This window comes from Stegodyphus dumicola, chromosome 3, assembly GCF_044657685.1.
Source record: "Stegodyphus dumicola isolate Sdum_Otavi_A_Nest chromosome 3, ASM4465768v1".
NCBI lineage: Eukaryota > Metazoa > Arthropoda > Arachnida > Araneae > Eresidae > Stegodyphus > Stegodyphus dumicola.
This window is the reverse complement of record NC_140770.1, coordinates 136,426,521-136,439,450: the sequence shown is the minus strand read 5'-3', so window position 1 is coordinate 136,439,450 and position 12,930 is coordinate 136,426,521. Positions and strand designations below refer to the sequence as shown.

Here is a 12,930-nt window from a genome sequence, read left to right as displayed (position 1 = left end):
ATTCACTAGTCTTCTTTTCCTGAAAAATATTCATTAATGATAAAATGTTAAAAATTTAGTAATGGTAATAAATTTCATTAATAACAAGAATGATAAAAATTTCAAAATTCCCAATCACAACACCAGCCTTGAACGGAATATTGTCCTGCAGGATACGGTAAGTTCTTTGACCCCTAAAACAAATTACTTGAATTGGTTTTTTGGCTCAGTGGTTACTGTTTGACAAAATATGATCTCTTAAGCTGTGTTTGCTGTGTGTTCTGGTTTCCCAAATATTGGATTTTGTATCTATCTCTCATATTCTTTATTTAGAACCCAGAGAAAAGTGGGGACAAAACAAAAAGACCATTAGCGTAAATTACTCCAAAATCCTAAATAGCTTAAACATGGACTATTTTAAAGATTAGTAATCTGTCAGTTAAAACTTGCAGAAATTTAGAAAAAAATTATGAAAAAAAAATGGCTTTAGTGGAAGATATCCATAAATTTGCTACATCCAATTTTGATACTTTTAGAAGTTCCTATAGCCGTATGAAATAACATAAGGTTTATGGAAAATTCGCTGAGACTAAAAATTTATTCTTTAAATTCAGAGTTTCGTTATTAAACAGGTTCCCTATTGCGTGGCAGCTGTATTTAGAGAGAGGCAAATTTTTTTCTAATTTTAGAAGTGATTTCTGGAAGTTTAAGAAGATAATTTAATTGAACCTATTTATAAAATAGGATTCTTTATACATGTTACTTGCATTATTAGTCATTATCTCTGAACTATCCAAGGGCATTTTAGAGAAATTTAATTTGAGTAAATAGGTAACAATTCTTTGAAGAAAATTTAAAAAATAATTGTGCCAGTGTGTCTTCATCCGTCAGACAAAGAAACGCCCGATATGAATTGCATAATTTAACTGTGAACACTATTTTAAAAGACATTATTGGATAAGTTTATGAAGAAGTATTCGAGGCAATCTAATAATTTATGTTGCATAATAAACTCGAAAGTTGATTAAATTGTAAATTTTGATATGAGCTTCGTTAGTTGCACTGCAGTTGTCAAGGCAGTATTCTTCTTCCATCCAGGTGTTTGTTTTATATTTGGTTTGATTGCAGCTGCAGCAATTTATCATTTTAGCGCATTCCATCCATGTGCCTAATTCGGATCTGAACAGATTATAACAACAGCAACAAGTTATAATTTTGTAGCCTTTTCTTTTCATCCGCGTACTTGTTTCATGTCTAAGTGTGATTCCAGCAGCAGCAGCAAATTATCATTTTGTAGCATTCTGTTTCCATTCACGTATTTGTTTCGTGTCTGGTATGATTGCAGCAGCAATAAGTTATGATTTTACAGCCAGCAACTAGCTGTTATCCTTAGTTCATCAAAAACAGCATTGAACAGTTTAAGCATATTTAAATTCTTTAGATTACAGTACGTACTGTGTTTTTTATTCCACGACTGCGATTTTTATCAAGAAGCTAGGTTAAATCAGTGGTGTAACTACCAAACCATCTGCCCATATTTAACTTACTTCGCTTGTCATTTATAGGAAGATATAGTCAAAACTTGAACGTCTTCTAATTATTTTAATATGGAAACTAAGAAGATTTATTTATAATAAAACTCAAATAGGAATTTAAAATTAGGTATGCCTTTTTTGATGATCCTGAATATTTGGTACTCAAAGTTTATTTTTGTGTATAATTATATAAATTAACTAATAGTTTCATCTTACACACGTGCACTAATTAGATGTCTAGAAATTCTTGTTTCTTTAACTGAAAATTACATTTTGCGTTTGTGCATTAATGATAAGTACTTTTTTTCTTCAGGAATAAGACGGTAGAGATACTTATCTTATTTAAACGAACTCAAGTAAACGTTTATAGATACAGAGCTAAGTATGAAGTAAGTTGGATCTATTTCAAATATTATTTTAATATTCAAAAAAAAAATATCCCGTTTTATAATGCTATTTAGCGTAAAATATGTTTAATAGAGCATCGGGCATTCAGAATAAGATCAGCAGATTATTACCTTCCTGTTTGAAAACTGTAATTCTCTCAGTTCTGATGAAAAATTAACTAATATTGTTTAAGGGAAAGATATCAATTATCAACGCTACTAATAAAACCAAAGAGAAAAGAAAATAAGCAACTATTGCTAAGCTCCTTCAGAAAAAATCGGCACGGAATTACTGCATAATTTTGTATATTTTAAACAATTCAGTGAACTGTGTTTTGAAATCATTAGTATTACGATTAAATTATTAAAATTTCAAGTCTGTAAAAGTTAGATAAAAAGTAATGGCAATACGTCGATAGGTTCGAACAGACTTCATTAGCGTAGATATGAACATTTTACAATTCCTCAGTATAATCGCTTGTCACGTCTACAACCTTCTACCAGCTTTCTGGAAGCCACGTACACCATCAATACATTTACTTCTGTTGGTGTTGAGGAATTGCTGTCTAGCACGAATAACCTCTTTTCAGTTGTTGTCATAGATCCCTCGCAGCAGCTTTTCCTTTCATTTCGGTAAAGAGATTATAACAACACTTCATATCGGAAGAGTATAATGGCTATTCCAGGACTATATCCACAACCTCAGAAGCTTCATGAGAGCTATCGCGCATTGTCATGCAGGGGAATGGGATTCGTTACCTGAAGCATCATCCGCGTCCAACATTCGGCTAGTTAGTTACCAGTTAGTTAGAATATGGCCGATTCCCGACCCGCCTAGCGAATATGAATTCACACTAAAGCCAAAAAGAGACTACACCTGAAAGAATACTAAAGAAGGGAAAGGATTTCTGACTGATTTTTCTTTTATAGGGAATGATATTTGTTTTATTGTTTCAGAAAATTTGTATACAGAAAAAATGATAAATAGTAATTTTATCAAAATAGTATCTTATGTTTAATTGAAGTTCATAAAATTTGCTACCTAATTAGGGGTTCATAAAAATTCATAAATAATTTGATACCTAATGATTTAAGGGAGCATTAATCTGTTTCGATTTCGTTTCTCCATATTAGCTAAATTTCGCTTCGACGTGTACTTTCTAATGGCATTCGAAATGCAACCTTATAAATGTTTTGCGCTAAATAATTGACGGCGGTATAAGAAAATTTTAAATTTTATTTCCAAAAATTAATTTCGTCTGAGCATTGCATCTTCCCTAAAATGTTTAAGAATGTATTCATCACAGGTGAAAATGGCCACTATCTGTGTTATGTAACTAAAATAGAAGTCAGATTAAAATTAAAACATAGGCTAGTAATCAGACTACACAATTAAATTTAACTTGAAGTTGTCCCAAAACTTTAACCGGCGTAAGAGTTCAAATGTCGGTAGCAAATAACACAAATCAGATTAATTACAAATTTAACAAGGATATCAACGTGGCCTCTGGAGGCAGAAACATGCTCTGTCTTAAAATCCAAAAACCTCAGCTTTAATACTATCTAATTCATTTACATTTCTGGTGAGGCAATGGAAAAGAGATGTTGTGGTACAGGCTGAAATTATAAATAACTGTTTGATTTAAATAATAAATGCTACAATCTTTTGTTCTTCATAATTCTGCAATTTTAATATTGTATAATGACAGAACTGCGATAAATAAATGTTCTTGATATTTATTGTTTTTTTCTCAAAAAGTGCTTAAATTTATGGCATATATTTATAAATGTATATATTCGTATTACTTGATTTTCTTAGACTTGAGTAAAAACTGCAGTTTACAGTCAATCAGAACAATGATGAAAAATGTATCTGCATTTTTTACCGAACAATTAAATCTATTTTATCGAAAGTGATCTACAGTTTTTCTCTTCCATTTCATTCCAACTTTAATAACGTTTCGTTTTTTGAAAATGTTTTATCTCGTATATCAATTCTATTTTAAATTTTCAAAAAAATTTTAATATGAGAATGGGAAAATAAAAGGAGTAAATTACTTTTTAGAATGCGATTTTCAACTTTTTCCTGTTCCCGTTCATGGCTTTGTGGCATTCTGTGTCTTCGTCTGCCGAATCTCTTTGTTAAATGTTTCCTTCGGAGCTACCTGCCTCAAAGGTCTTAGAAGTCTTTTATTTTATAAACTAACATAATTTATTATTAGGTAAAATTATTAGATATATGTCATAAGATCTGCTTAGGAATATTAATTCCTATCAGGGTTAAATCCCATTAAACTGTTTTACCATATTATGTACTTCCTTTCTTCCACAAATGAATATTTCGTAGATTTTGAATTTCCTTTTTTGAAACATTATCGCTTCAAAATCCAATATATACCGCTCGCAATATATACCGTTTATAATCGCTTCAACTTTCCGAGTCAAGACTCAGCAAAAACTAGACATCATAACAACATTCCAATTCATTTCTGAATAGCTTCTTTCCATTGTTTGAATGCTTTGATGGATTTCTCGTTCTGCTTCCCATTAATACTGCGAGAACTTTATTAAAAGAGTAAATATTTATATAGGAAAAAGAAGTTTTATTAGAGAGTAAATATTTATATAGGAATGTAGAACATCTCGCAAAATATTCCATTTTTGCATTATTAATAGCAGATGATTGAATATTCTGGTTCATATTAAAATCTGTTGTGACAAATGTGTTTTGAATAACCTCCATGATTTAGTCTTCTAAGAAAATTCAATATTATATTTCTAATCATATTTGCGATTCCTTAGAATTGATAAACTATCCATGAATTCTGCATCTACAGTCAGTATATTAACACTTAGAATAACAAAACGGTTTTTCTCTAATTTAACGCCGGCTGCGTTTATGAATAGGTTGCTTTAACATTTAAAACATTTAACAAACTTAATTAAAACTTTAAAAAATACTCGGTGAGTTCCTCTTTATTATTAAATAATGAAAAGTTCGTATGCATATATATTTGTTCCTCCCATCGTGGAAAAACGGCGACACTTAGTGTCGACACTCAGATAGTCCTCCAGATGAACATGAGCGAATTGAAGCCAAAATTTTGAGCTTCGGATTTGCCTTTATTTTGTTTTCTCTGCTAATTAAATGAAATTTTGATTTAAAAATGCGATTTAAAAATGTCGTGTGGTTATTGCTCGAAAGAGAACGCTTTTTATCTTCGGCGAACCCGCATGTTACCAAATACTCGTCCTTAAAATTTAATCTGCAAACTCTGTTATTTAAAAGTAGTGTGTTGCTACTGCTGGAAATAAAATATTTTTACCTTCCACTCACCAATGTGTTAACAGTCGGCAAGGCGTAAGATATTTAGCTTTCAAATTTAATATGCATACCACTAATTAATTATCTGAGCGATTTTAAAAAATAAACGCAATTCTTAATACCTATTTTACTTTCTAATCTGATTGATTTAATTAAAGTGCATTTAATAATTTTTCCTAGCTGGGCTTGTGTTGATAACTCATACGGAAATTCTTTACTCGTTGTGTTTAGTCCATCTAGTCTATTAAATATCTAGTCGTAAAATGTCTTTTAGCTCCTTTAGTGATATTGTTGCGAAATGCCTAGATGCGGTGAGATGGCTTCCCACAAAGCGGAGTTAGGGTTGTCACAAAGTGATAGGGAAAGACAGAGTTGCCATATTTGGAGAAAAATCGCCCATTGGGCGACGTTTTGCGATAAAATTGGCGATATGCCATAGACGAGGCGAGAACATTCTAGAACGCATTCTTACCTGTTTTCCTCGGGAATGTTCTCGAAAGTAGGTTAAAGCTATAGATATACCTTGCCCGTAGGCGAAGAAAGTAGTAGTGCAGCAGTAGTGTCTTGAGTTCAGAGATTAGCTTGAGAGCGATCGACCGATTCAGGAGTTGTACTTTAGTGCTTTGCCGTTAAGCTGTCTTCACCATTATAGCCTGAAGGCTGTGTTGCTGATTGTTTAACACCCCACGACCATGTTTGCCGGACTTAGGTCCTGAAATTATTCACGCGTCTCCAGGCGATAATAGAACCCAAAGTACATCTTTAAAGTATTCACAAACGCAAACTGTCCATGGCTACAAAGATCTATTGGCAAAAAGTCGCAGAAGTTGTGGCCAAATTGCGAGTAAAGGCATTGAGCTGCTTGTTTCAGCGTCTTCATCGTAGCTTTTCGACGACTGTAAACGCGTCTTTGGAACTCTCCTGTGTAATACTGGTGAATAAAATGTGTTTTGATTCTTCATCAAGTGTTATCGTCAATTACTCCACGAACCCGTAGAACGTAACAATATTTTTCGTCTTCGTTGATAAAAATTCGCGAGGCAGAGAGAAGGAATTTTATGTGGCCAGTGCATGATCTCCCGTCAGTTCCACGGTTTGACCAGCAACGAAATGATACTTTATCATTTCCGGTTGATCGTTTGTAAACAACATCTGATTTGTTGTTCCAATATTTAAAACGATCTGTAATATGAAATTTTCGATTATATTTTATTAATTGGCAACTGGCCTTATCTAAATTTTTTTCTAAATTTATTTCAACGTGATCGTTTACATTCTCAATGCAAATTTATTTCAACGTTTATGACGTTATTTCTTTTTACTTAAAAATTGCATTTTATTGGCTAATTGGGTAACATATAATTTAATTGGCTTTCAATTAAAGGAAACTAAGTGCATATACTGTATCTAAAACAAGTGCTTTAAAACGAATACCATAATTTAATTCCTTATACGTTATTTCTACAGAATCAAGAAATCTTATTTCATTTTGTTCTTCACGCATATACCCGCGATACGTAATAAACAGTGCTCGTTACTTTTTGGAGTTACAACTGCACAGTGATTACCGTGCTTTCTGGGATCAGTAATAAGTAAAGCAACAGGTTATTTCGGATATGATGTTTGTTCTTGTGTCTCGTCATCATCAACAGTGCAACAGAAACAAGTGCATTTTTAGTCCAAAGGGGCTTTGTCCCTGAAGGACTATTGTTTTTGTTTTGCGATTTTACATTGATTCACTATAAATGTTCGTTTCACTTTTCAAACTGTTGCCACCAAATGTTTCCCAAATGAGTCCTGCATTATATTTGAAGAAATTAAATAATGAAAAATCTGCATAAATGTAGGTATATTTCTCGCATTGTGATAAAACAATACATAGAGCCATCGAATTGTGAATGACGTAATCCTCCTACGAATATGGGCATGTGGAAGACCAAATTTGAAATTTGGAATTTGTTTTATTATCGATTTCATATTTTGTAAAACTTTAACGAATTTTTTATTAACAAACTCAAGGATTTCAATGCGAGCAATGGCAACACTCTACGGCAGGGGGAGGGGACCTTTTTATATCTAGCGCACGCAACTGTGTATCGAAAATTCTAGAGATATGCTCATTTTAAAATTATTTCGCGGCATTGCTATTGAACTGAATTTATCAATTTTAACCGAAATCTAATGTGTTGTTGTCATTGATAAAGAAGTCTTAAACACTAAACTTGAAAAATTTTATATCATATTTTAATGCAATTTTTCATTAAAAATTGTGAAGGAAGTCAAATTAAGTACTAATTCCGGTTGTCCTTTAGAAACTGTCATGGATTTCAAGTAAAGTATCAGGTCGTGCAGTTTTACCCAAAATCTAATTAACTCTTTATATCAATGCAGAAAATTTAAATACAGAAGATAGACTTTTTCGAAGCTTGAAATAAGAGTTACAATGGACGGAAAAATCGTCACACTTATACACACAGACAGATACCAATGTAAAAATCTTAGAAACACATTTTCCAAAGAAGCAATTCGTACTTATTCACTAAAAGATAACTTTCAAATTTTTGAACCAAACAAACTTAGCTCCCAATACCTATGTGTATAGGATGGGAGGTAAAAACGAATTTTACTGCTTAAATATTTGGCAGCATTCAGGCCCGTGAAAGATAAAAGTGTTCTATTTCGATCAGTGACAACACGAAGTTTTTAAATTGTTCATTTTCCAATCAAAATTTCATTCCGTTCGCAGAAAAAATGAAATCTAAATGGTAATTACTACAGAACGATAATTGCGTCTCCTGTTATCGCATTCTTCAATAAAAAGGAAAGAAAATCGATGTTATTATCAAATATCGAAAGAATCGATATTTGATTTTATATCAATGCTCGCCGCCTAACCGATTTAGTGGTTAATAACGCTGACTGCCGTATCGAAGGGCCCGGGCTCGAATCCCTGAGAAGGCATGTATGTTTGTAAATGTATAGTGTCTGTGCAGCATGGGGGCACTCTAAATATGCAGCAGCCGAAAGTCGTCTCGAGAAATGAGTGATAAGGAAAGACAGGTGGGAGATCCTCGGACTCGTCCCCTCGGGGTGCTCTATCAAAACTGGAAGCGGAAATGAGCAAAGTCGTATTGTTAACCCGTATGCATGGCTCTCGCCAGTGAAAGGCGCAATCTTGTGCTCCTCGCCACGATGAATTTCGTGAGCTTGTTCTGATGTTACTCTCAGACAATTGAGATAAGTCATAATAAAATCATCAATCCTCTCAATATACTATACTGAAAAATAATATAAATATAGCTAGAAAGGTCTCAGGGAATGAAATAAGCTAATCAATATTTCATATTCCGTATTTAAATGTTAAACAATAAAATTCATTTGTGCATTTAAAAATAATGGATCCTTTTGGAGTATAATCCTTTTTGAGTATAATTAAAAATAATAGTCATAATAAAGAAATTGTATAATGAGCTGCAGTATTAACTATTGTTCGCTGCTTAATTTCTATTTCATTAAATTAATGTATCCGAAAAAGCAATAATTTTGGTTTATTATTGAAATCATTAAATAATTTTATGAAATTAAACTATCTGAAATCCAATTAAAAAACGCTAACTGGATCCATTAAAATTATTTTTTTAATATATAATGACTGTTTTAGGTGGCAGGCCGCGAAAGTGGCTAGTCATTTACTAAGTACATTTCTTTACTGCATTTAATATTCAAAACAATTTTTATTCTTTTCCATAAATATTCATGTCTTTCTCTCTTTTCATTTCAGAGCATTGAATTATTTAGTTTCCTGGGAGGTTTTGTGGGCATATGGCTCGGAGTTTCTCTCATAGCTCTGTTAGACTTTATGGAATCTTTAGCAACTTTTTTCGTTTTCTTGGTGGATCGATTCAAGGCATCGCCCAGAATATCCAATATTCGTTCAGCTATTGGTTCTCGCCTTCGCAGCAACTCAATCTTCTCCACCGATTCCACACCATGGGCAAGACCACACATTCCTCACCATAACAACAATCTGAGAGTTAGCTTTGATCACAGAAACTCTGTCATTCCATGAATCACTACTTTCTCATGGATAAATTAGTGGAGTAAATTAAATGAAGACCACAGATTAATGTAAAATATCGTGTCTAAGCAACATCTGGTTGAAATATATTACGGTGTCTAATTCTTTAATAATGATTTCGTCTTCTTGTATACAGTTGCTATGAAGCACTACTTGCATCCACAGATTCGTTATACAGTTGGATAATAGAATATTTTAATGCACTTTTACATCACGTTACAATGCATTATGCTTTTCATAATGCTGTTGCCCGTCGTTTCCAGTCAGTCGCTGCCATTGCCAGTTAGTGGAGGTAAAGTTAATGATACGTGATTGTGCAGCGAGAAGCGGTCGACCGAATGTCGGTTGCCTTCTGTGTAACTGGTCGATTCTTATACCTTCTTGATGTAAAGTTGAAAAGTTAGAACATTTAGGCAAGATTCTAAACGTTAAAATAATTTAAAGCTAATGAATGATATGTTAAGACATTTTTAATTATTTAACATTAGAGATATGTTATATATTTGATATTTTGTTTTTATAAACTTACACAACTTCTTTTGTTAAAATTTTCATAGCTCACTACTGATTCTGACTGCTGTTGAATGGTGGGGTACCTTAATTTTTCAGGCTACAGTGTTCGAAATACATTGCATTTATTCAGTTAGAATAATAAAAATGTAAGAAAAAAATTCAATTTATGCTGAATTGATCGCTTATCTGTCTTTAGCATCAGGCAGATTTTACTTTATAAAGCTTTCCTTTTAGACACATTTTATTGTACGTATTACTAATAGTTACTATATGTACTCCATTAAGATATACTCTTATATATAATGAAAAGCATTAATTTCATCATTTTATATGTGTTCAGCAAAGGAGTTTCACAAATATAATAAAATAAAATGCTTTTCGCAATTATTTTTTCAGTAATCGTAACATATTGCTTAAACCAATGGTCTCAAACTAGTTGTCAGAGAGTATATTTTAGTTACGTGTTTCCTGCAGTACAGTATCAGAAACATTTCAAGATTTTAATTATTTGAAGTCCGAGTTTACGTTATTTTCATTTTCATTAAAAACAAATATGAATAGCGCATAACAAAATCTGTAAATTGAAATAACTAATTTACAACGAGATATAAATCTTATACAAAGATTTGAAGATACAATTTGATTGACTTTTATTCGTACATGTCAAAAAATAGTAAATACGCCGAGTTGCAAATTTTTCTACTTAGAATAATCGCTTTTGTTGGGAATGCATTTATATATGAACAGCATTTTTTTATAGTTGAAAATTAATAAGAAAAGAACCCGATTGATCGATAAGCATCTACAGTCTGTGATAATAAAATCAAATTTTATATTTACATACAAAATTTATAATTATGTACGAACAAAGATATGCATTTTTAATTTACGTATCGATGGAAAATTTAATAAATAAGAGAAAGAGACTAAGCTATCATTATCTATTCTCACGTTTGTCCTACTTAAACGTTTTCTCTGAAAGATTAGAAAACTTTCATATTTTGCTTATTTTTAGTTTAAATAAAAGTAAGTTATTTAATTATTAGGTAAACATATTAGAATTATTTGAAATAAATATCAGTAAAAAATATTAATTTTAATGTGTTTGAATTACAAAGTATAAACAGCAGAATAGTCTTGCAAGTACCAAATACCGTATTTGCCGGCGTATACGAAGCACCGTCCTATAAGACGCACTCCCTTTTTCGTACACATTTTTTAAGGATAAAACTTTATTTCTGGTCCTTATAATGAATTTACAGTATTTTAAGTATAATGTAATACACATACAAAGTAATACTTTTTGAAAATACTCAATTTATCTGGGAAAGAACACCTTTTAATCTCCTTCGTCAAAACACACGCTCATATCCAGAGCTGAATGAAGACTCACTTGAAACCTCTTCTAAATCAGCATCTGAGTCCTCGTACAAATTGTCCTCTGTACCATCCAGTGCATACTAATGCCACACTTCTTAAATGATTTAACAACTGTGTATATTTTCACAGCATCTCATGAAGCTTTGACCCATTGACAAACGACGTATCGACGCAATAAGTATCGACGTATAAGACGCAGTATTGGCGTATAAGACGCACCTATTTTGAAAGGAAAAAAGTGCGTCTTATACGCCGGCAAATATGGTAAATATAGGAAAAAATAGAAAAAGAAAATAAATATAAATTTGAATTTTTTCTTTGCGTTATTATTATTGATTTATGTTTTAATAAACATTTAGTTAGCACAATTAAAAATTAGTTTAAATACTAGTTCTGTTTTAATCATAACAATTTTTCATTTTATTAAAAAAATTGGGTCCCCATTAGTTGCTTTTAGATCACACATTTCGACCCCATGCAATTTGAGTTTGAGGCCACTGGCTTAAAAAAACATAAGAAACAACTCCGAGTTACGAATACCAAATTTTAGTTAATTTTGAGATTAACTAAAAGATTGTTCATTTAGAATTGAAGCCATGCATAAAAAGCGAGATGCACCTGTTTGAATAGTGTAATACATATTTCCATAAATACTCAATTATTGTTCAAAGCTGAGCAGTCATGGATTTAACTTATGTTATTATAGTATGCACTCGTTTAGAATAGAAGCTATGCATAAATAGCCTGATGTCCTATTTGAATTGTGCATTTTATTTCATTAAACACGTAATCGTTGTTCCAAAGTTTAGTTATTGTGATCATAGATTTAACTTGTTAAATTTAGAATTGACGATATTACGTGTTTAAGGAAATATAATTTTGCATTTTATTTCCTTAAACACGTAATCATTGTTCCATAGCTTAGCTATTGTAATCATAGATTTAACTTGTTACATTTAGAATTGACGATATGCATTATGCACTCATTTAGAATTGACGATATGCATCATGCACTCATTTAGAATTGACGATATGCATAAACAGCCAAGTGCAGCTATTAGGTATATTTCCACGACGATTCTTTCTTCAAGAAGAAATTTTGTAACTTGATACATGATAGTTACCCTATATTAGTACATTAGTAGTAGTCATAAATGTAGAAATTTCTTCTTTTCAGTCGACTTTTTTTATATAAGGGGGAGGAGACGAGTGACAGACGTCACATTTTGAGTTGTCGTAAGAAAAAGAATAAATTAGCAAAAATTTCTAATTGAGCAAAGAATAATTTTTAAGAATTTCTCTCGCATTACTGTTGCTTCCTGTAATATTTGAGTATCGTGACTTTAAGTATCTTCATTAAAATACTACCATATTAAAATACTACTATATTTACCTTTAATTATTTACCTTCAGTGCTGCTCTTGTGATATCTGGATATAATTCACTTTAATTGAAGAAGCACCGTTAGTGCTTGCCTGTTTCAAATGTGTATTTTGTGATTTTAGCACTTGATAAAATATTTTCAATGTATGTTGTGTTGATTTATGTCACGTTATCGAATCAGAATTCTAACAAAAATGTTACAAAACTTGATACATTTCTTAGACAAGTAGCTTTTAAGCCATTACAGAAATGTTACGCATCAAGCGTAAGGTCCAATTAATAACTGAGCGTCCTGGGCTCAAAAGATCTAGCATCTTAATAACATTGAAAACAGCACTAAATAAGTAATTG

The 12,930-nt window shown here is 31.8% G+C and overlaps 1 protein-coding gene across 2 annotated transcripts in view; it reads left to right on the top strand.

The window, feature by feature from the left end:
- LOC118200110 (epithelial sodium channel subunit beta-like) overlaps positions 1 to 12,722 on the top strand; it is a 70,522-nt gene extending 57,800 nt beyond the window's left edge. The window contains exons 13-15 of one of the 2 annotated variants that reach the window (XM_085813344.1): positions 1,828 to 1,903; positions 3,966 to 4,076; positions 9,007 to 9,144. In XM_085813344.1, coding sequence (XP_085669470.1) covers positions 1,828 to 1,903; positions 3,966 to 4,046 — 157 coding nt within the window. In that variant the 3' untranslated portion in view covers positions 4,047 to 4,076; positions 9,007 to 9,144. Of the gene's footprint in view, positions 1 to 1,827; positions 1,904 to 3,965; positions 4,077 to 9,006 lie in introns of both variants that reach the window. The other variant, XM_035372034.2, reaches the window with a different exon arrangement.
- Positions 12,723 to 12,930: the final 208 nt, after the last annotated feature.